A 25,274-nucleotide genomic window follows, 5' to 3' on the forward strand; every position below is an offset into this window, starting at 1 on the left:
AGGAGGGACGCCCTGTATCCCGGGCACGGCCGCAGAGTTGCCCCACGCCACAGCCGGCATCTGTGGAGGGAGGTGGCAGAGGCCGTCACCGCTGTGGCCCTAACACCACGGACAGGCACCCAGTGCCACAAGAAGGTGAACGACCTCGTCAGAGCAGGCAGGGTGAGCCTCCCCCATATCCCCCATATCCCCCCCTCCCATATCCCCCATATCCCCCCTCCCCCATATCCCCCATATCCCCCCTCCCCCATATCCCCCCTCCCCCATATCCCCCATATCCCCCCTCCCCCATATCCCCCTCCCCATATCCCCCCTCCCCCATATCCCCCCCTCCCCCATATCCCCCATATCCCCCCTCCCCCATATCCCCCATATGCCCCCCCCATATCCCCCCTCCCCCATATCCCCCATATCCCCCCTCCCCCATATCCCCCCCTCCCCCATATCCCCCATATCCCCCCTCCCCCATATCCCCCATATCCCCCCCCCATATCCCCCCTCCCCCATATCCCCCATATCCCCCCTCCCCCATATCCCCCCTCCCCCATATCCCCCCTCCCCCATATCCCCCCTCCCCATATCCCCCCTCCCCATATCCCCCCTCCCCCATATCCCCCCTCCCCCATATCCCCCATACCCCATATCCCCCATACCCCCCTCCCCATATCCCCCCTCCCCCATATCCCCCATATCCCCCCTCCCCATATCCGCCATATCCCCCTCCCCCATATCCCCCCCTCCCCCATATCCCCCATATCCCCCCTCCCCATATCCCCCCTCCCCATATCCCCCATATCCCCCCTCCCCCATATCCCCCATATCCCCCCTCCCCCATATCCCCCCTCCCCCATATCCCCCCTCCCCCATATCCCCCATATCCCCCCTCCCCCATATCCCCCCTCCCCATATCCCCCATATCCCCCCTCCCCCATATCCCCCCTCCCCCATATCCCCCCCTCCCCCATATCCCCCCTCCCCATATCCCCCCTCCCCCATATCCCCCCTCCCCATATCCCCATATCCCCCCTCCCCCATATCCCCCCTCCCCATATCCCCCCTCCCCCATATCCCCCTCCCCCATATCCCCCATATCCCCCTCCCCATATCCCCCATATCCCCCCTCCCCCATATCCCCCCCTCCCCCATATCCCCCCTCCCCATATCCCCCCTCCCCATATCCCCCCTCCCCATATCTCCCATATCCCCCCTCCCCCATATCCCCCATATCCCCCCTCCCCCATATCCCCCCTCCCCATATCCCCCCTCCCCCATATCCCCCCTCCCCCATATCCCCCCTCCCCCATATCCCCCATATCCCCCCTCCCCATATCCCCCCTCCCCCATATCCCCCCTCCCCCATATCCCCCCTCCCCATATCCCCCCTCCCCCATATCCCCCCTCCCCCATATCCCCCTCCCCCATATCCCCCCCTCCCCCATATCCCCCCCTCCCCCATATCCCCCCCTCCCCCATCTCCCCCCTCCCTCATATCCCCCCTCCCCCATATCCCCCCTCCCCCATATCCCCAAGTGAATCCAGCCCTAACCTTAACCTCTGCAATGCACGCGCAACCGATGGCGTGCATTCATATACCTGCCTAACACTGTTGCCTTTTACCCCTGCCACCACCCCCCCCCCCCCCACAGGAGAAGCGCGCACACAACAAGAGGGAGCATGTGAGGACTGGAGGAGGGCCCGCTGATGAGAGGCCACTGACCGTACACGAGGAAAGGGCCCTGGAACTGGCTGGCGGACCTGAGGACCGGGAGGTTGCTGATGCAGAGGTCGGGGCCCCACGAGCAAGTGAGCCACCAACAGCCCGTCCCCATATCCCCCCTCCCCTATATCCCCCTCCCCCGTATCACCTGATCACTGCCTGATGTCTAACCATGCATGCTTCATTGTGTATCGCAGGACCAAACGTCCAGGCACCCATCCCCGCAGATGCAGACCGCCCGCAGGATGCCCCTCGGAGACCACAGGAGACGGAGAGACCCGCACCCTCCAGCATGCGACGCCCGCAGGATGCCCCTCGCAGACCACGGGAGACGGAGAGACCCGCACCCTCCAGCATGCGACGCCCGCAGGATGCCCCTCGGAGACCACAGGAGACGGAGAGACCCGCACCCTCCAGCATGCGACGCCCGCAGGATGCCCCTCGGAGACCACGGGAGACGGAGAGACCCGCACCCTCCAGCATGCGACGCCCGCAGGATGCCCCTCGGAGACCACAGGAGACGGAGAGACCCGCACCCTCCAGCATGCGATGCCCGCAGGATGCCCCTCGGAGACCACGGGAGACGGAGAGACCCGCACCCTCCAGCATGCGACGCCCGCAGGATGCCCCTCGCACACCACGGGAGACGGAGAGACCTGGAGCAACAGGGAGACGACACCCCCGTCACGTGCGGGAGCGACCACCCAGCGATGAGGGGGGCAGCCACAGGCCCCCGTCACATCCGAGCCAGGACACCACTACCCAGGACACCACTATCCAGGACACCCCTACCCGGGACACCACTACCCAGGACACCCCTACCCGGGACACCACTACCCAGGACACCCCTACCCGGGACAGCACTACCCGGGACAGCACTACCCAGGACACCCCTACCCGGGAAGACAAAATACCGGACAGTGACTCAGAGTGGATGGGTGGAGACGAACCCCCACCCCAAAGTGCCATGGACTCAGAGTGGGACGAAGAGCACGACACAACGCCACTGCTGTCACCAACACCCTCCACCATCGCAGAAACACTCACCACGGTTGGGCACTTTAGTGATGAGGCGTCTGGTACACTCACTGGTGCGCACAACACAGCCGTCCCGGTACAGCAGGTGGAGGTAGGAGCAGCAGAGGGACCGGGCGGTCGGAGGGCAGCCCAGGCCAAGCGAACATCTGCCGCCCAGATGGATCCCGGGTTCCTGCAGTTACCACACCCACACATAGATCCGATGCAACCACCGACACGGAGACGAGCGAAAAGGGTGACGGGTGGCTTGCGGCGGCTGCGGTCGCAGGTGGAGGAGTCCACCCGCGTCCAGGAGCTGGGAGTGGTCCCGGTCATGCGTGCCACCCAGGCTGACACCGCACGGGTGGCGTCCGCGGTGGAGGCAATGGGTGCGACGGTGTCAGACATGGGGAACGGTTTGCGAGGCCTGGGGCCTTCCGTGCAGGCGGCGTCTGTGGCCCAGGAAATGGCTGCCCTCTCACAGGAGGCCATGAGCCAGTGCCAGCGCCAGATGGCAGAGGCGCTCAACGCCATAGCCCAGTCTCAGCAGGCCATGGCCCAGTCTCAGCAGGCCATGGCCCAGTCTCAGCAGGCCATAGCCCAGTCTCTGCAGGCCATGGCCCAGTCTCTGCAGGCCATGGCCCAGTCTCAGCAGGCCATCGCTGAGGGCATCGGCGCCAGTGGCCATGTGCGAGCTGGCGTCGCACTGTCGCAGACAGGGTTCGACAACCCCCTGGGCTCCATGGCTGCAAACCTGCAGACCCCTGTCGATACCAGCACGGGCCTCCAGGACTGGCAGCGCCAGATGTCGGGGGCGCGTCGGATGGCCAGTCCGTTCGCATCCCCCACCCATGTCGAGGCCTGGGGGCCATCGGGCACCCCGAGGGAGGAGGAGGTGGTGTGGTCCGTCCCGGCTCCCTCTGTAGGGGAGGTCCCGGTACACCGCGACACCTCGGACTCCCCCCCTTCCGTCCCAGGTGCATCGGGTGGGCAACGGGCAGGACAGGCTGGCAGCTCGCCATCCCAGTCGCCCGGGCCGCAGCCTGGCCCACCTAGGCCAGGACGCCTCAGGAAACGGCCGCCAAAGGGATCCGGTGTCAGAGGGCAGGAATCACAGGAGTCCACCTCCAGTTCTGCTGTACCGTCTGGGGAACCACGTAGACGTAGTCAAAGGGCCCGTAAGGCCAAACAATTAGACACTGAGTAAGTTGGCACGGGTGCAGGGCACAGATGAGTTTTAGGGGCTAGGGCACGTGCATGAACTCCTTTGGTTATTAAAGTCAATGTTACACCTACCGAAGCTGCCTTTGTGCTCTGTCCAAAGTGTGCAGGTGTGTCATGTACGTTGAGCGCAAGTGTGTGTGTGACGGGTGGTCTTACCTCAGCCCCAGGTGAGTCTGCCCCCTTCCCCCTGGGCCGCCATCAACATCCCCCGGGCAGAGGACGGGACCGTGCGCTGCAGTGTCACAGCCGCATGCAGGGATGGTCCGGGTGGATGGTGGTACTGTGGCCATGGGTCAGACATAGTCCAACGATGTAGAGCCAGGAGCTCATCGGAGGCGGGTTGTCATCACCCTCCATGGCCTGCGATAGACACGCGTCCACCCGCAACTGAGTGAGCCCGGCCCGTTGTGCCGCCGGTGGATCGGCAATTGGGGGTGGGGGGGTGGTGTGCATGCGGGTGGGGTGTGTGGGGTTGGGGAGGGGGGTGAGGGTGCTGGGTGGGTGGATGGGTGGGGGGTGTGGGTGGTCGGCTGTTGTCATGGTGTGTGGTCTGTGGCCATACTACCCGATTCCCACGCCCATCTAGTCAGTGAAGCGGGCGTCTATCCGTCTGTCCCGTGCCCGCTGTGCCAGCCGGTAACGGTGGACAGCCGCCCGCCTGTGTCTACCCCGTCTGCCCTGACCATTGCCCCCATCCCCCTCATCTGGGGAGGACTGGGCCTCTTCCTGCTGCTCCTCCACTCCGCCCTCCTCTGCCTGCGGCACATCGCCCCTCTGCTGGGCTATGTTGTGCAGGACGCAGCACACCACTATGATGCGGCCGACCCTATCTGACCGATACTGGAGGGCGCCCCCAGAGAGGTCCAGGCACCTGAAACGCATCTTCAGCACGCCAAAGCACCTCTCGATCACTCCCCTTGTCGCTACATGGGCATCATTGTAGCGGTTCTCCGCCTCATTGCGTGGCCTCCGTATAGGCGTCATCAGCCACGATCGCAATGGGTAGCCCCTGTCGCCCAGCAACCAGCCCCTCAGCCGGGGATGGCGTCCCTCGTACATGCCGGGGATGGATGACCGCGACAACACGAATGAGTCGTGTACACTGCCTGGGTGACGGGCGCAGACGTGCAGGATCATCATGCGGTGGTCGCAGACCACCTGTACGTTCATTGAATAGGTCCCCTTCCTATTAGTGAACACGGCCCTGTTCTCTGCAGGTGGCCGCACGGCGACGTGCATCCCATCGATCGCGCCATGGACCATGGGGAACCCGGCAACGGCAGAGAAGCCCATGGCCCGGGCATCTTGGCTGGCCCGGTCCACGGGGAAGCGGATGTAGCGGTGCGCCATGGCATAAAGGGCATCTGTCACTGCCCGGATGCACCGATGCACCGATGTCTGCGATATGTCGGACAGGTCCCCACTCGGTGCCTGGAATGACCCCGTTGCATAAAAGTTCAGGGCCACCGTAACCTTGACGGACACGGGGAGAGGGTGTCCCCCGCCAGTGCCCCGCGGTGACAGGTGTGCCAGCAGGTGGCAGATGTGTGCCACGGTTTCCCGGCTCATCCGGAGTCTCCTCCTGCATTCCCGGTCCGTGAGGTCCTGGTATGACTGCCGGGGCCGGTACACACGGGGCGCCCTCGGGTGCCTCCGTTGCCGTGGGGCCACGACGTCCTCCTCCCCCTCCTCGTCCTGTCGGTCAGGTGTCCCTCCAGCCTGGGCGGCTGCCGCCTGCCCCTCTGCGGCAGCCTGCGCCGCCTCTCTGGCACGCTCCTCCTCCTCCTCCTCCTCCTCATCCAGGGCAACATAGACATGAGCGGCTGCCACCACGGCGGCCAACATCGTTGGATGGTCTGAAAACATGACGGCCTGGTGGGGGGGAGGGGAACGACGACATGTCATCATTGCCCATATCCCCTCCTCCCCCCAGCCAGGTGGCATGGACCGCATGGGTCCAACTGTTGGAGGCTGGCACCTGGCCAGGTGGACCAACTCATTTGCCCTCCCATCACCCACCCCGGCTCGGACCCCCTCCCCAACCCCCAACCTCCACCCCAGCACGGACCCCCCCCCCCAACCTCCACCCCGGCACGGACCCCCTCCCCAACCCCCAACCTCCACCCCAGCACGGACCCCCCCCCAACCTCCACCCCGGCATGGACCCCCTCCCCAACCTCTACCCCGGCACAGACCCCCTCCCCAACCTCCACCCCAGCACGGACCCCCTCCCCAACCTCCACGCCAGCACGGACCCCCCCCCAACCTCCACCCCGGCACGGACCCCCTCCCCAACCTCCACCCCGGCACGGACCCCCTCCCCAACCCCCAACCTCCACCCCAGCACGGACCCCCCCCCAACCTCCACCCCGGCATGGACCCCCCCCCAACCTCCACCCCGGCACGGACCCCCTCCCCAACCCTCAACCTCCACCCCAGCACGGACCCCCTCCCCAACCTCCACCCCGGCACGGACCCCCTCCCCAACCCCCAACCTCTACCCCAGCACGGACCCTCCCCCAACCTCCACCCCGGCACGGACCCCCTCCCCAACCTCCACCCCGGCACGGACCCCCTCCCCAACCTCCACCCCAGCACGGACCCCCCCCCCAACCTCCACCCCGGCACGGACCCCCTCCCCAACCCCCAACCTCCACCCCAGCACGGACCCCCCCCCAACCTCCACCCCGGCACGGACCCCCTCCCCAACCCCCAACCTCCACCCCAGCACGGACCCCCCCCAACCTCCACCCTGGCACGGACCCCCTCCACAACCCCCAACCTCCACCCCGGCACGGACCCCCTCCCGGCACTCCCCCGGAGCCCAGCCTACTCTAACCACCCCCCCCGCCGCCGCACACACACACAAGCCGAGACACACCTCTCCTCACGCAGTCAGTCTGCGGCCACGCCATTTCCTGCCCAGAGCCAACCCCCCAGGCCGTCACTCACCTCCTCGCTGGTCGGCGTGAGCCTGGAGCACCGGGTCACGCCGATGAAAAGGAGGTTTGATTGACGTCGACGTGAACGGTCATCACGTCGACGGGACTTCGGCCCATCCGGAAGGGAGAATATCGGCAGGCCGAAAATCGGCTGCCTTGCGCAGACCCGTGACATTCTCCGCGGCAGCGGCGCCATTAACGCCCCGCCGACTTTTCTCCCTTCGGAGACTTCGGCGGGGGCGGGGGCGGGATTCACGGCGGCCAACGGCCATTCTCCGACCCGGCGGGGGGTCGGAGAATGACGCCCGATGTGTCTCATGACCAACCTCTTGAAGCACTTCATAATGATAGATGTCAAGGCAGTCATTGTGGCATGTTGCCTGGTTCTTCTGGACACCGGTACAAAGATCGTCTTCTTGAAGCAGGTGGGAACATCGGAATGGAGTAGGGAGAGTTTGAAGATGTCCACGAAAGCACCCACCAGCCCCAGAAAACCATGGCTGGGGATTGGAGAATCCAGCCTGAAATGGCAAAAATTCAGCTAAGGTTTTTTGTGGGATTCCAGCACGACAGTAATTTACAGAAATGGAAAGGCACACAGCAATGAACAGATTTAAATTCAAAGTTTTTAGCATTGAGAGACTGTAAACCGATGTTGGTTAGCTAGCCCAGGGATGGTGGCTGGGCAGAAGTTGTTACAATATAGGAAACAATGCAGCAGAGTTATGGATTAACCAGACAGGAAAACATAGCGTGTGGCGGTGACAAGGCAAGTATGAGGCAGACAGACTTTGAGGCAGTGGCAGAGTCAAGTGATGTTACAGTGTTGGAAGCAGGTGTCCGAGTGTGGAGATGGAATTGGTATTTATGATCAGGATCAATTGGGAGTTGAGGATATGAGCAGTCTGATCAACTTGAGTGGGCGATGGAAGAAGTGGCATGGATACAGAGTTTAGGATGGGGGCTGAAGGTAGTTAAGGTATTACATTTTATACGTAAATAAATTCATGTAGGTATTGCAAATCATTAATTGGGTTAAGAGGAATAACTATGCAATATTCAGCAAGTTATGCTTGTGTAAATACATTCATTTGCTTTACCTTTAGTTTCACAGAACAGCTTTTGTATGTGTTTTGGATAAGCTGTAATGTATAGAATTTGAGCTTCTATCTTTTCTACCTTTGAGTTTCGTTAGAAGCCAAATTGTAACAGGGTTGATAACTGTGAGAATTTAATAATATAATTTAAATGCACCGTGGATGATGTTTTACTCTAATGGCTTTAAATCTCAATTGTTTGAAGACTTGACCATCCAAAAGTGTTAAAAAACTAGTATGCTATAAGTACTTTATAAATGTCATTGATTACATGGAGTGCCTGTCTGAGTATGAACATTACCAACAGTTATGTAAACACTGGAACAGCATATTCTATGACAAACATAATATTGACCAAGATAATTAAGGCTTGTATGTCTGCAGGAAATGTAATATCCAATAGTCCAGTTAAGTTATCCCCTGAAGTATTTGGTTGAGTTTTTTGTAAAATCCTAACTACTGAAGTGGAAACAAACCTGTCATTTACTCATTGTAGAGAAAACACTTTAAACAAACTGTGGAATTCCAAGTTAATTTACTTTGCTATCTTTGCAATCTATACCCAGATTCCTGAGGAAATAGAAACCTTCACAGTCATCCTTTGGAATACCACTGGAGGTGCCAAACTTGGAAGTGTACTTAATGCAACTCTTCTTATTACTAAAAATGATGATCCCATTTATTTTGAAGGTTTGGGGTCACTTATTACAATTTTTTTCTGAATGTATTTTGTTAAATGTCTTCAATTTTTTCATTCTCAATAAAAATGAGTTAATAGAGGATTGTGTGGTTTTGTGGAATGTTACTGTGTTTCACCTTTGACCTCAAATTTTGAATCCAAGTATGCTGATGGGGCAGAAGTCTCCTTTACAGATGTTACCATGTGGAATAAATTATCTAGAAAGTTGACTATTCAATCCAACATATCTATCATCGTATTTATGTTGCACATGAACCTCCTTCATCTAACATATCAGCATATGCTCCTGTCCCTTTTTCTCTCCTATACTCACCTAACTTCCCCATAGCAGTTTTATGTGTAGCTCTAATATTCATCCCAACTAATTTTGTGGTACCACATTCTTACCGCTCTTTGGGTAAACATTTCCTTCCAAATTCCCCTCAAATTTTGATCTCCCCATAGTGGAAACATTGGCCGTAACTTTCTGGCTGTTCCAGTCCCGTTGACGGCGAACCCCCGCTGCTGGGTTTCCCGGTGGCAGGTGGTGCTAAGTAGCAGGAACCCCGTTCTAAGTGGTGGGACCAGAAGATCCCACTGCTGGCCAATGGTGGGCCACCTGCACCACCGCAACACACTGTGAGGAGGGGGGGGGGGGCGGGGGGCTGCAGAAAATCCCACCCATCTTCTCTACATCTGCCCTATCAAATATTTCTAATCTTATAGACTCCTATCAGGACAGTTTTCTCTACTGGAGAAAAGAGCCCTAGCCCGTTCAGCTGTTCTGGAGAGATTTCGAGCGAGTTTCTTCCAAAAGATGATGCAGTGCGTGATTGTCCGTTAGTTCACGCCAGTGGGATTCCCCGTTCCCCCCGCAGTGAATGGAGTTTTGGCTGAGTGTGCCAAATTCTCTCTTCTCACTGTCGGCAGGAGCAGGGTGAACTCTGAACGGAGAATCCAGCCGAAGTATCATTCTGGGCTGGTTTTGCTGGGTGATTTCTGCAGGGTGTTTGGGCGCTCTAAATCTGTATTCACCCACATGGTAGTAATTTTGTTTGGAGCTTGGGGAGTTTCTTGTTAAAAAACCTCTCACAACGAATCTGTTTCTGCACTGCGGAACTGAAAATGCTGGCAAGACCGACGAGATTGGACCACTAATTTTGAAGGGTGCCCAGATCTCAAAGTTTGGTTGATGGTCCCCCACATTCCCACCCATGGACATCATGAACCCCCTGCAGACATGGGCAATGCCCCCCCAACCCTTGACCATGGAGGGGCAACCACCACCCATCACTAAAGGTCCACGTAACCTCTCACCCCACACCAGCCAGACGTGAGGGTGACCTGGCCCCATCCATCCTTGTCGGAATTGAGGCATTACCCCCTCCCCCAAGTGAGAATACCCTGCTATGGGGTCGCTGAGGGATCCCCAACCTTGTAAGGCTGCATCAGGTCCCCCACTTTCATATGCATGGCGCCACTCATGCCAGTCCCTTAGCACCTGGCATGACTCATTTAAATATGCTGATCTGGTTTACATAGCAGGTTGGGTGCATTGCGCGCATCTTGGTGCCCACCGCGAAACCTGTTTTTGGTGTATCCCGTTTTGCAGCCAATGTACTGGGATCAACGCCAGGCACAAAGCGGTGGAAAAATCGGGGCCATAACCTTTCAGTTTCTGTTTGCATGCTCTCAAATTCTTTATGCACCATTCCAATGCCTCTCTAATATGGCCTTATTTACCTGGTTTGTCACCTTTAGTGGCTGTCTACCCCTAGCTTTCTTTGCTCCTCTAACCTATTTAGACTCTCAACTCTTATTTTCTAGGGACTACCTGGCTTCCTTTTTTTTCTACCAAAATATAATAACTGACACTTATCTATATTGAAATTAATTTGCCAATTGCACACCCATTCTGAGAGTTTATTAATGTTGTAATGTATTCTGTTGCAGTCTCTCTCGTTATTAAATGTACTCCCCAATATGGTGTCATCTACAAGTTTCGAAATTATATTTCAAATTTCCAAATCGTTCATGTAAGTTTTAAATAACTGATTCCAGCACAAATCCTTGTGGGATACCACTCCACTGCCCCATCTTTGCCAGTCTGGGTAGATACGCTTAACACCTATCCTCTCCCTTATGTTCTGCAACCAGCTTATACCCATTCTTCTAGTTACACTCTGACTTCATGGGTGAGATTCTCCGACCCCCCCGCCGGGTCGGAGAATCGCCGGGGGCTGGCGTGAATCCCGCCCCCGCCGGTTGCCGAATTCTCCGGCACCGGAGATTCGGCGGCGGCGGGAGTTGCGCCGCGCCGGTTGGCGGCCCCCCCCCCCCCGCGATTCTCCGGCCCGGATGGTCCGAAGTCCCACCGCTAAAATGCCTGTCCCGCCGGCTTAGATTAAACCACCTACCTTACCGGCGGGACAAGGCGGCGTGGGCGGGCTCCGGTGTCCTGGGGGGGGGGGGGGGGCGGGGCAATCTGGCCCCGGGGGGTGCCCCGTGGTGGCCTGGCCCGCGATCGGGGCCCACCAATCCGCGGGCGGGCCTGTGCCGTGGGAGCAGTCTTTCCCTTCCGCCTTCTCCACGGTCTCCACCATGGCGGAGGCGGAAGAGACTCCCTCCACTGCGCATGCCCGGGAATGCCGTCAGCGGCTGCTAACACTCCCGCGCATGCGCCGCCTGGAGATGTCATTTCGGCGCCAGCTGGCGGGGCACCAAAGGCCTTTCCCGCCAGCTGGCGGGGCGGAAATTCGTCCGGCGCGGGCCTAGCCCCTTAAGGTTGGGGCTCAGCCCCCCAAGGTGCGGAGTATTCCGCACCTTTGGGGCGGCGCAATGCCCGACTGATTTGCGCCGTTTTGGGTGCCATTCGGTGGACATCGCGCCGATACCGGAGAATTTCGCCCCATATGTTCTAACATTAGTGATGAATCTACCATGTGGTACCCTATTGAAGGATTTTCAGAAAATTCAAAAGCCTTTTGAAATGAGTTCATGCACTCATTGTGGATCTATTCAGCACTGACACTGCAGAAAAGACTTCCAAAATCTTAACCTTTCTATGTAGAAGTATTTCCTAAGTTGATTCCTGGAAGATCTGGCTGTAATTTCTTGACTGTGACCCCTCTTTCCAGATTCACCAATCAAGTAGATTCTCCCTATCAGTTTTCCTTAATTTCTTGAGAACTTTGATTAAATTGGTGCTTGACTTTCTAAATTCCAGGGAATACAAAACTAGTTTACACAACCTCGTGTGATTTCAATCTTGGTGTCCACTGTTCCCGGGATCTGGTTTCATTGACTATAAGTGGTATTTGTTGAATGCTATCATGTGGCAAATATGAATAAAACAGAATGTTGCACTTAGTTCATGATAGCTGGAAGACTGACCTAACTGGTATGATATGATAACTGGCAATTATCTATATCCACAGCAGGCCTGATAGCATCTGTGGAGAGAGAGTCATTTGTGGAATTAAAGAGTCATCCAGATTTCAAACATTACCTCCCTTCTGTCTCCACAGATGCTGTCAGACCTGTTAACATTATCTAGTATTTTCTATTTTTGTGTCAGATTCCAACATCTGCGGTAATTTGCTTTTATTTATATCCACAGAACTGCTATTCTCCATACAACACGTCAACACTCTTAGAAATGATATTTCTAAGATGGACTACTTGAAATATGTTTAATGTTTTGTCAGATAGTTTGCTTTGGTAAAACTGACCCTGACTGATTTGATTAATTTTAGACCCAATTGTCCTTCGAGTCCAAGAAGGAAGTGTTGCCAATTTCACAGTTGCTAGAAATGGATCTGTTGACTTTGTAGCTGCTGTTGTTTACAATGTTGAGAGCGAAGGAACCTCCAACAGCGCTGAAGACATTATTCCTCTGAGTGAAAATAATACACTGGTATTTGAAATAGGAGAAAGGACTAAGGCTATTTCTGTTGTTATTAATGAAGACAATGTTCCTGAAACAGATGAAACGTTCTACATCGTGTTGGTTCATTCTACAGGTACCATTGTTTGCCTATTTTTCCACAACGGAAATTAATTGTTGTTGCTGGCATTGTCTTCAAGACTGGTGTTTTTATTTTTCTAACTATGAAGAAAAGAGCAAGATTGTAAGCTGCCCAACTGGGTTTTAGTTACTTCAACTGAGTTAAATTACTATGGTCAAATTAAGATTTATAGGCGAAAAATAATTACATAATTAATAATGAGCAGTGTTTTGATAAAAACATGTTTTGGTATTTAAACTCTTTTGTTTAATTGTTCTAGCAAAATGAAGCAGATCATTAATTCCTTTAAAATATTAATTTCTGAAACTTTCAGACATCTTGAAAAAACTTAAATATTAATTGAATACCGCTAAAATGTTAGGTCACGTGTAGGCCAGACCAGGTAAGGATGGCAGATTTACTTCCCTAAACGACATTAGTGAACCAGATGGGTTTTTACGACAATCGACAATGATTTCATGGTCACCGTTAGACTTGCAATTCCAGATTTTTATTGAATTCAAATTTCACCATCTGCAGTGGCGGGATTTGAATCCCCAGAGCATTACTGGGCCTCTGGTTTACTAGTCCAGTGACAATACCACTATGCCACCGCCTCCCCTAGACCTAGTTAGACCTAGTAGACATAGTTAATAAAGCAGTAATACTGAGGTTGAGCACTAGTGACAGGACATTAGACTCATTTCAGTCGGTCGAAAATTGGGATATGGTAGGATTGTTTTTGTGGAAGGAACACCTGAAGGATCCTCTTCATCTGAATCAATCTTGCAATTTTAGGGGACATTTATGCTGTTGCAATTTATAGTGAAATTGTAAATGTGTTCTTTGTAAATGCATTTATAATGCATAGCCTAATTTATAGTGAAATCATCAATGCAATTTTCAAGAACATGCTCATACTTTTACTGCATTTAATGAACAAGATAATTTTCCCGTTTGATATACCTATTTCTGTTCCGTATCATCATGACATTATTTGTCTAGATAATCAACACTCCAAATTCTTTTGTGAAGTTAGTAATCTAATCGGCTGATTACATCGCTTGTTCAAAAAACATATTGTGCATAAGGTCTCACTTCTTGTTGTAGGAGATACTGTTGTGTATGGAACCTCAAGAGCTACAGTTATTATTGAAGCAAATGATGATCCTAATGGAATCTTTTCACTTGAAGCTCTTGAAAAGTTGGTATTTGAAGGAATGACCAACAATTTTATGTAAGTAGTAAAACATGATTATTTTGAAACGGTATCAATATCAAATTTGAAAGTAGAATGAAATCCAAACCATCATTCTTGGAAGTTTAAATGCTAGCTAGCTAGTATTATAAAAGAAAATTGCAAGATTTTTTTCGATATATAAAAGTTGAGAGAGGCAAGAACGGACATTGGATCACTGGAAAATGAGGCTGGAGAAGTAGGAATAGGGAACATGGAAATGGTCGAGGAACTGAATCAGTACCTTGTATCAGTCTTCAGAGTGGAAGAAACCAGTGGCATACCTGAACTTACAGAGAGTGAGGTGGCCAAGATGAGTATTGTGGCCATCACTAGGGAGAAGGTGCTGGGGAAACTGAAATTGGTAAATCATCCAGACCGGATGGACTACACCCCAGGGTTCTGAAGGAGATGGTTGAGGAGGTTATGCTGGCATTGATGGCGACCTTTCAGGAATCACTGGAGGCAGGGAAGGTTCCAGGGGATTGTAAAATAGCTAATGTAACACCCTGTTTAAGAAGGGAGGGAGGCAGAAGACAAGAAATTATAGACCGGTTAGCCAGACTATGGTTGTTGGTAAGATTTTAGAATCTATTAATAAGGATGAGATTGCAGAGTACTTAGAAGTGCATTGTAAAATAGGACTAAGTCAGCACTGATTCGTCAAGGGGAGATCATGCCTGACAAATCTGTTAGAATTCTTTGAGCAGGTAACAAGAACGTTAGACAAGGGAGAACCAGTGGACGTGATCTGTTTGGATTTCCAGAAGGTCTTTGACAAGATGACGTGTAGGAGGCTGTGAAATAAGATAAGAGCCCATGGTGTTAGGTGCAAGGTACAAGGCATGGATTGAGGATTGGCTGACTGGCAGAAGGCAGAGTGTTGGAATAAAGGGGTCCTTTTCAGGATGTCAGCCAGTGACTAGTGGCATTCCCCAGGAGCCAGTGTTGGGACCACAACTATTCACTATATACTTAAATGACCTGGAAGAAGGAACTGAGGGCATTTTTGCGAAGTTTGCAGATGATACAAAGATATTTAGCGGGACAGATTGTGTTAATGAAGCAGGGATGCTGAAGAAGGACTTGGACAAGCTAGGAGAGTGGGCAAAGGAGTGGCAGATGGAATACAATGTTGAAAAGTATGAGGTTATGCACGTTGGTAGGAGGAATAGAGGCACAGACTATTTTCTAAATGGGAATGGCTTCGGAAATCTGAAGCACAATGGGACTTGGGAGTCCTAGTTCAGGATTCTCTTAAGGTTAACATGCAGGCTCAGTTGGCAGTTAGGAAGGAAAATGCAATGTTGGCATTCACGTCGAGAGGGCTAGAAATGAGGCTGTGTAAGGCTCTGGTCAGACCCCATTTGGAATGTTTTGAGCAGTTTTGGGCCCTGTATCTAAGGAAGGAAGTGCTGGCCTTTGAGAGGGTCCAGAGGAGGTTCACAAGCATGATCCAAGGAATGAAGGGCTTGTCATATGAGGAGCGGTTGAGGACTCTGGGTTTGTACTCAGTGGAGTTTAGAAGGATGAGGGGGACCTCTTTTAAACTTACAGAATACTGAGAGGCCTGTGAGTCCTAGATAGAGTGGATGTGGAGAGGATGTTTCCATTAGTAGGAGAAACTAGAACCCGGGGGCATAGCCTCAGACTGAAGGGACGATCCTTTAAAACCGAGATGAGGCGGAATTTCTTCAGCCAGAGAGTGGTGAATCTGTAGAACTCATTGCCGCAGAAGGCTGTGGAGTGTTTTTAAGACAGAGATAGACAGGTTCTTGATTAATAAGGGGATCAGAGAGTATGGGGAGAAGGCAGGAGAATGAGAAGCATATCAGCCATAATTGAATGGCGAAGCAGACTCGATGACCGAATTGCCTAATTCTGCTACCATGACTTATGTGCACTGTCCCAGGAATTGAAAAATAATTTTCTCAGTAATAAACACTGAATTTCTCTTGCACTAGAAAAGGTAACAAGTTAATTAAATATTTTGCACTACATCTTTTCATTATAGCTTTGTACAATTATAGATTCTGGGCTGAAATTCAAGCTGTGCCATTGTAGCAGCTCACATGCTGGGATGGGGGCAGTATAAGGATGGGAGTTAGGCCCCAAATAGACAATGAATTGATGCCTCTGTCATATACCTGGTGGGAATTCAGGAGAAATGCCGGTGGGGATTGGTGCGGTGCTGCTGACCGAATAGTTCAGACCATTGGAGAAGGAGCACTGAGGTAAAAGGTGTGGAGGGCAGGATTTAGAAAATTGGAGAATCTCCAAGTGTATTTTTGCAGCGAAAGGTGGCTGCAGCAGTGAGTGCTGCCTCTTTGAGCATCATGATTCTTTTGCTGTGCAGCACAAGGTTTAACAACCTCACCAGAGCAGCCAAGATAAGCTGTGACATCCTTGATTTATTATCTTCATGATGTCAGAGGATTTAGAAGTGAAATTGGGTGAGACATTGCGGATCGCGGTTTTGCAGAAGTCAACTCTGTTAATTGTAGTAATTGAGGTCAGAACAAACCCATTGTAAAACCTCTAACTTCTGGGTAGCTAATATAAAGACACAAACCAACAGACACGTGTTGCCTGACAACCTGGAACCCCACATGGTATTTCTCCACCCCCACCCCGCCTGACCAGAGCCGCGGTCCTCACTCAACATCTCCCCCCCCCCCAACCCTCCAGCTCCTACCCTCCAAACCCACATCCCTGCCCGCCAAACTCCTCCAACTACCTACCACTCACCTCTTAAACCCCCCAGCCCATTCCGATCTCCCACCCTCTACCTCCAACCATTAAGCTTGCCTGCTTTAAGGCAGCGAGTGCAATTAGAAATGGGGCTTGGCCTTCTTGAATCTGCCGATGTTGGAATGCGCTGGGGCCTATAAGGAATGTTTCAATTCAGGCCCTAAACATCTCCGGAAACTGGAAGTGTCAGTATAATTGTCGACGGCATCTAAATATGGACTTCTTTTAAATCCTGTAGGCTATCTCTTTCAGATGCTAGTTGGAAGTTATGATCCATAATTTGAGGACTTTTTATTCATTTTATTGAACAAATTTGTTGTTGTTGAAGTAATTTATGCCAACCCAAAACATTAAACTGTGAGTAAAATGTTTTTCTTTATTTTGTTCTCCTGCTGACAAACAGGATTTTAAGGCAACGAGGAAAATTTGGCAATGTTTCTATTTCCTGGCAGTTGTTTATCAATGACTCTTTCTTGGAACCTGGGCAAGAGTTTTCAGAAACTTCCGGGATTGTGCTATTCACAACTGGAGAACGTGCCCGCCCTATAACACTCTATGCACTTGCTGATGGAATTCCAGAATTCAATGAAATTTATATTCTCAGGTTGCTAAGTGCTTCAGGTATGTGCTTCAAGTAAGGCCTGTTGAAATCATATTTTATTTTGCATATTGCACAGGTATTGCAGTGCTCTCTTGTGCCAGCATTTGTTGTCTATCCCTAATTGCCCTGGAACCACGAGGCAGTTAAGTGTCACCCACATTGTGGGTCTGGAGGATAGGTAAGGATCGTAGATTTCCTTCCCTTAAGGAACCATGAATGAACCCCATGGGTTTTTACAACAGTTAATGATCATTGTCATGGTCACCATTAGCTTTATATTCCAGATTTATTAACTGAATTTAAATTCAAGCAGTTGACATGTTGCGATTTGAAACCATGTCCCTGGAGATTAAACTGGATCTCTGGATTACTGGTCTAGTGATATTGTCACAACGCCATTCTCTCCCTCTACTAATGAAGGTATCTAAAACACTTGTTTTTCAACACTTCATACCTTTTATTGCTTCCAGAGTCTGTCATAGAACTGGCAAAGGAGAAACTATTTTCAAAGAATATATCCATGGTAGCGCAGTGGTTAGCACTGTTGTTTCACAGCGCCTGGGACCCGGGTTCAGGCTCGGGTCACTGTCTGTGCAGAGTCTGCATGTTCTCCCGTGTCTGCAGGGGGTTGCTCCGGGTGCTCCGGTTTCCTTCCACAAGTCCCGAAATACCTGCTTGTTAGATGAATTGGACATTCTGGATGCTCCCTCAGTGTACCCGAACAGGCGCCGCAGTGTGGCGACTAAGGGATTTTCACAGTAACTTCATTGTTAGTGTAAGCTAACTTGTGGACACTAATAAAGATTATTATATCCTCGAAGGCGCTTATGCGATACTATGCTAAAAATATTGAACACATTCATATCAGTATTCTTGTTTACTATTTTAAAGGCTGTGATTTAAGATTATGAGCCAATATCTTCATTAAATTAGTTGAGAGAAAAATTTGATTCAAAGGCTTTACTTTATGCAGTCATACTACACACAAGCTGGAAATGCATGAAACTGAAGCTCTCATTATGACTATAAATCAGGCTTGTCCAACCATTTCTCGTGACGGCCACATTCAGTTTTTTTTTTCCTCACTCAAGGGACATATGAGCAAATTTCAGAATGGTAAGGTTTGGCACAACATCAAACATGATTTATTTTTTAAATGGCTGACGTATGAAAAGAAACAAACTGCTGCACCAAAAAACAAAACAATAAATTGATAATTTAAAAAAAAGAAATAAATATAGAAGACCATTCGAGTATGTGTTTGCATGTGTGTGCGTGTGTGTTTCTCAGTGCCAGGGATATGGGTTCAATTCCGGCCTTGGGTGACTGCCTGTGTGGAGTTTGCACATTCTCCTTGTGTCTGCCCGAGTTTCCTCCGGGTCCTCCAATTTCCTCCTACAGTCCAAGATGTGAATTTTAGGTGGATTGACCATGATAAAATTGCCCCTTCGTATCCAAGGATTTGCCGGTTAGATGGGGTCACGGGGATAGGGTGGGGGTAGTGGGTCTAGTCTGCATGTGGACCTAGTGCTTTTTCAGACGGACAAGCCTGTTACAAATGATCTTTGTTGAACAACTTCACATTCATAATTGAAGCTTACCTTATATGCACATTCTGTTTTTTAGTTTCTTTGCTACAGTTATAATGGTTTTAGAATTAAAAAAAACATAATCTTGTGTAAAAATTGCTCCTTGTCCAGTAGAATCATTTTGGAAAGATGAATTCATTTTTTGTTAAATTCACAGGAGGATTTCCTGGTCCTGGTGCACAATTATCAAATGGCAGCTTAAGTGCTAATGTTGTGATTCCATTTAATGATGATCCTTTTGGAGTTTTTATTCTGGATCCAGAAAGCCAAGACAGAGAAATTGCGGAAGATATTCTGTCAACTGATGATATGTCTCACATTACAAACTTCACCATTCTACGACATAAAGGCACATTTGGGGATGTTCGAATTGGATGGGAGATACTGACCAATGCATTCAGACATGGATTGCCTGAAATGACTGACTTTATTCTGGTTGCAACATTTCCCAGTTCTGTTGAATTACGGCCTCACGCAAAGCGACATCACACGGGTACAGATGCTCTTTACTTTAGTGGGGCAGAAGGTGTTTATGGAACCATTAACCCAGAACATCATCCAAGGATGAATAATACACTTGCAAATTTTACACTATCTGCATGGGTGATACCTAATCCCAACACTGATGGGTTTATCATCTCAAAAACAAACAACAATGGCAGCATTTATTACGCTGTGAAAGTGATGACAAATGAATCTTCTGCGTCAGTAATGTTCCACTACACTCTGTTGGGGTCAAATGTTCCTCATGTTACCACAGTAACAACATCGAAACATGTGGAAGAAAAGACTTGGATGCACATTATAATCATGGTGGATGATGGGCTAATTGAATTTTATTTGGATGGCACTCTGCTTCCCGATGGCATTAAGAGCCTCAAAGGGGAAACAATAGCAGATGGTAAGTGTTAAAAACTGACAATCATATACAATTTAATGATGCAGCTACATTGCCACTTTGGGCTGATGAAGTCTTTATCACTTGCCAGTATAAAAGAAGCAGTGCTCTTATTGCCAGGAATTTGTTATCAACGTCAAGTGCTTTTAGATACAGTCTTTTGCGACAGTCTTTTGTGACAGTGAAACTTCTGGTGGAAGTTTGAAGGTGGCTCTTTCGTTAACTTCTTAATGACCAAGTGGCTAAAGTGACCGTACCTATACTCTGCAAACCAACATGGTGTTTATTGAACCTCTGCTCTATATGGACTTTCCACTATCATTAAGAAAGTTACTATCAAACAATAAAAAAGTCACCACCTTCGGATAACTACAATTAAAGTTGTTGGGAAAATGACAAACAAATGCTAATCCAGCTATAACATTTCTAAAAGTAGTACAAAATCTGATTGTCATATACGTTTCTGTAAGACCATAGTGTCACACGGGAGGGTTTAAACTAGTATGGCAGGGGGGTGGGCACGGGAGCAATAGGTCAGAAGGTGAGAGCGTTGAGGGAGAACTAGGGAATATGGACAGTGTGGCTCTGAGGCAGAGCAGACGGGGAGAAGTTGCTGAACACAGCGGGTCTGGTGGCCTGAAGTGCATATGTTTTAATGCAAGGAGCATTACGGGTAAGGCAGATGAACTTAGAGCTTGGATTAGTACTTGGAACTATGATGTTGTTGCCATTACAGAGACCTGGTTGAGGGAAGGGCAGGATTGGCAGCTAAACGTTCCAGGATTTAGATGTTTCAGGCGGGATAGAGGGGGATGTAAAAGGGGAGGCGGAGTTGCGCTACTTGTTCAGGAGAGTATCACAGCTATACAGCGAGAGGACACCTCAGAGGGCAGTGAGGCTATATGGGTAGAGATCAGGAATAAGAAGGGTGCAGTCACAATGTTGGGGGTATACTACAGGCCTCCCAACAGCCAGCGGGAGATAGAGGAGCAGATAGGTAGACAGATTTTGGAAAAGAGTAAAAACAACAGGGTTGTGGTGATGGGAGACTTCAACTTCCCCAATATTGACTGGGACTCACTTAGTGCCAGGGGCTTAGACGGGGCAGAGTTTGTAAGGAGCATCCAGGAGGGCTTCTTAAAACAATATGTAAACAGTCCAACTAGGGAAGAGGCGGTACTGGACCTGGTATTGGGGAATGAGCCCGGCCAGGTGGTAGATGTTTCAGTAGGGGAGCATTTCGGTAACAGTGACCACAATTCAGTAAGTTTTAAAGTACTGGTGGACAAGGATAAGAGTGGTCCGAGGATGAATGTGCTAAATTGGGGGAAGGCTAATTATAACAATATTAGGCGGGAACTGAAGAGCATAGATTGGGGGCGGATGTTTGAGGGCAAATCAACATCTGACATGTGGGAGGCTTTCAAGTGTCAGTTGATAGGAATACAGGACAGGCATGTTCCTGTGAGGAAGAAAGACAAATACGGCAATTTTCGGGAACCTTGGATGACGAATGATATTGTAGGCCTCGTCAAAAAGAAAAAGGAGGCATTTGTCAGGGCTAAAAGGCTGGGAACAGACGAAGCCTGTGTGGCATATAAGGAAAGTAGGAAGGAACTTAAGCAGGGAGTCAGGAGGGCTAGAAGGGGTCATGAAAAGTCATTGGCAAATAGGGTTAAGGAAAATCCCAAGGCTTTTTACACTTACATAAAAAGCAAGAGGGTAGCCAGGGAAAGGGTTGGCCCACTGAAGGATAGGCAAGGGAATCTATGTGTGGAGCCAGAGGAAATGGGCGAGGTACTAAATGAATACTTTGCATCAGTATTCACCAAAGAGAAGGAATTGGTAGATGTTGAGTCTGGAGAAGGGGGTGTAGATAGCCTGGGTCACATTGTGATCCAAAAAGACGAGGTGTTGGGTGTCTTAAAAAATATTAAGGTAGATAAGTCCCCAGGGCCGGATGGGTTCTACCCCAGAATACTGAAGGAGGCTGGAGAGGAAATTGCTGAGGCCTTGACAGAAATCTTTGGATCCTCGCTGTCTTCAGGGGATGTCCCGGAGGACTGGAGAATAGCCAATGTTGTTCCTCTGTTTAAGAAGGGTGGCAGGGATAATCCCGGGAACTACAGGCCGGTGAGCCTTACTTCAGTGGTAGGGAAATTACTGGAGAGAATTCTTCGAGACAGGATCTACTCCCATTTGGAAGCAAATGGACGTATTAGTGAGAGGCAGCACGGTTTTGTGAAGGGGAGGTCGTGTCTCACTAACTTGATCGAGTTTTTCGAGGAGGTCACTAAGATGATTGATGCAGGTAGGGCAGTAGATGTTGTCTATATGGACTTCAGTAAGGCCTTTGACAAGGTCCCTCATGGTAGACTAGTACAAAAGGTGAAGTCACACGGGATCAGGGGTGAACTGGCAAGGTGGATACAGAACTGGCTAGGCCATAGAAGGCAGAGGGTAGCAATGGAGGGATGCTTTTCTAATTGGAGGGCTGTGACCAGTGGTGTTCCACAGGGATCAGTGCTGGGACCTTTGCTCTTTGTAGTATATATAAATGATTTGGAGGAAAATGTAACTGGTCTGATTAGTAAGTTTGCAGACGACACAAAGGTTGGTGGAATTGCGGATAGCGATGAGGACTGTCTGAGGATACAGCAGGATTTAGATTGTCTGGAGACTTGGGCGGAGAGATGGCAGATGGAGTTTAACCTGGACAAATGTGAGGTAATGCATTTTGGAAGGGCTAATGCAGGTAGGGAATATACAGTGAATGGTAGAACCCTCAAGAGTATTGAAAGTCAAAGAGATCTAGGAGTACAGGTCCACAGATCACTGAAAGGGGCTACACAGGTGGAGAAGGTAGTCAAGAAGGCATACGGCATGCTTGCCTTCATTGGCCGGGGCATTGAGTATAAGAATTGGCAAGTCATGTTGCAGCTGTATAGAACCTTAGTTAGGCCACACTTGGAGTATAGTGTTCAATTCTGGTCGCCACACTACCAGAAGGATGTGGAGGCTTTAGAGAGGGTGCAGAAGAGATTTACCAGAATGTTGCCTGGTATGGAGGGCATAAGCTATGAGGAGCGATTGAATAAACTCGGTTTGTTCTCACTGGAACGAAGGAGGTTGAGGGGCGACCTGATAGAGGTATACAAAATTATGAGGGGCATAGACAGAGTGGATAGTCAGAGGCTTTTCCCCAGGGTAGAGGGGTCAATTACTAGGGGGCATAGGTTTAAGGTGAGAGGGGCAAAGTTTAGAGTAGATGTACGAGGCAAGTTTTTTACGCAGAGGGTAGTGGGTGCCTGGAACTCACTACCGGAGGAGGTAGTGGAGGCAGGGACGATAGGGACATTTAAAGGGGCATCTTGACAAATATATGAATAGGATGGGAATAGAAGGATACGGACCCAGGAAGTGTAGAAGATTGTAGTTTAGTCGGGCAGTATGGTCGGCACGGGCTTGGAGGGCCGAAGGGCCTGTTCCTGTGCTGTACATTTCTTTGTTCTTTTGTTCTTTGTTAAACCTTAGGAGCAGAAGTAAGCCATTCGGCCCATCGGGTCTACCCCAGCATTCAATCCTCAACTCCATTTTCCCGCCTTGTCCCCATTACCCATTTGAGTAATAGCTATTTAACATAAATACAATCAATATGTTTATTCAAGTAATTTTCATGACATTGTACTTAAAAATTAGATCGGCTGAAGTGCACAAACTGATTTGCCACAGAGATCTTTGATAGCTATAATTTTCACTTCTGTATTTTTTGAGAAAGAGATTTCCCTATGTTTATCCAAAATTATGTGGATATTAATGCTCGGATGCAGAGATACTGGCCAGATTGTACAAAATTGTAATCTCTTCTACACAGCCACCTGGAGTTTAGACTTTGGGAATAATCAGCAATCAAATTGAGCTCAAGTTCTGCTAGTTTTGAGAACTTTCTTTTTTGCAGGTTTCCACTCAAATCTATTTTCATTTTGCCAAACATAAAATCTATCATGAATCAAAAAGGAGTAAATTGGCAGTGCTTTGGAATGTAATTTGGAAAACAAGATTGCTTTAGAAAGAAATCTTTGATACAGTTCCCAGTATTAACCTGGTGTGTTTTTATTCATAGAGCTGAGGTTTATCTCACAAAATTTAATATTTTTTAATCGGTCTGAAGTTCACCACGTGCGAGTAACCTGAATTTAAATAATTGAAAATTACTTTATAAAACACAATACTTGCTTTTAAACAAGTGTGTAGTAATCTTAGTAAATTAAAATAAATTATATTCAAAGTTTTAAAAACATTTCTATTATTCTCTTTGCCGCTAAAATAATCATACAATTTTAAGAGCCTTTATGAAGCCCTGAAAAGTGGTGTAATTAGCTCTAACTGACAATGGTAATTAATCTGATTGGGATGTTCTTTCTCTCGGAGGCTTGTTTGTCTGTGGAATTCTCTTAAAGCAGTGGAGGCTGGGTCATAGAATCGTAGAATCTACGGCATGGAGAGAGGCCCTTTGGCCCAAACTGGTCCATGCCAAACAAAAAGCCCATGTAAGCTAACCCCATTTGCCTGCATTTGCCCCATATCCCTCTGAACCTTTCCTATCCATGTATATGTCCAAATGCCTTTTAAATGTTGTCAATGCCTCTGCCTCAATCACTTCCTCTTGCAGCTCATTCCACATACTTACCACCCTCTGTGTAAAAACGTTGCTCCTCAGGTTCCCTTTAATTCTTTCCCCTCTTATGCCCTCACGTTCTCGATTCTTCAATCCTGGGGAAAAGACTGAGTGCATTCACCCTATCCATACCTCTCAATTTCTTATCCACCTCTATAAGATCACCCTTCCGTCTCCTATGCTCCAAAGAAAGAAGTCCTAGCCTGTCCAATCTCTCCATACAGCTCAGTCCCTTGACTCCTGGCAACATCCTTGTACATCTCTTCTGCACTCTCCCCAGTTTATTAATATCTTTCCTACAGCAAGGTGACCAAAACTGAACACAGTACTCCAGGTGAGGCCTCACCAACGTCCACTACAACTGCAGCATAACTTCCCAACTTCTATACTCAGTGCCCTAGCTGGTGAAGGCCAGCATGCCAAAAGCCTTCTTTATTGCCCTATCTGCCTGCGACTCCACCTTTAGAGAAACGTGCATCTGAACTCCAAGGTCCCTCTGTTCCACGATACTTGCTAAGCTCCTACCATCACCGTGAAAGTCCGACCTGGATTTGACTTTCCAAAATGCAACATCTCACACTTACCTGTGTTGAACAACATTTGCCATTTCTCAGCCCATTTCACCAGCTGAGGATCTTGCCGCAATTTTTGATAATCTTCCTTACTGTCTACAATACCATCTATTTTAGTGTCATCTGCAAACTTACTGCCTTGTGCACTCTCATTCAAATCGTTCATAGAGATAACAGACAGCAATGGGCCTAGCACTGACCCCTCAAGCACACCACAAGTCACAGTCCTCCAGTTCGAGAAGCATCCTTCCACCATTACCCTCCA

General features: G+C 49.7%; 1 protein-coding gene across 1 annotated transcript in view; it reads left to right on the forward strand.

Annotated features, from left to right (window-relative positions):
- adgrv1 (adhesion G protein-coupled receptor V1) overlaps positions 1-25,274 on the forward strand; it is a 981,490-nt gene that overhangs the window by 154,542 nt on the left and 801,674 nt on the right. The window contains exons 16-20 of the mRNA XM_072516264.1: positions 8,564-8,687; positions 12,432-12,698; positions 13,794-13,920; positions 17,075-17,292; positions 19,019-19,762. Of these exons, the coding sequence (XP_072372365.1) occupies positions 8,564-8,687; positions 12,432-12,698; positions 13,794-13,920; positions 17,075-17,292; positions 19,019-19,762 (1,480 nt within the window). The remainder of the gene's footprint in view (positions 1-8,563; positions 8,688-12,431; positions 12,699-13,793; positions 13,921-17,074; positions 17,293-19,018; positions 19,763-25,274) is intronic.

Source organism: Scyliorhinus torazame, chromosome 9 (genome assembly GCF_047496885.1).
Source record: "Scyliorhinus torazame isolate Kashiwa2021f chromosome 9, sScyTor2.1, whole genome shotgun sequence".
Classification (NCBI taxonomy): Eukaryota; Metazoa; Chordata; class Chondrichthyes; order Carcharhiniformes; family Scyliorhinidae; genus Scyliorhinus; species Scyliorhinus torazame.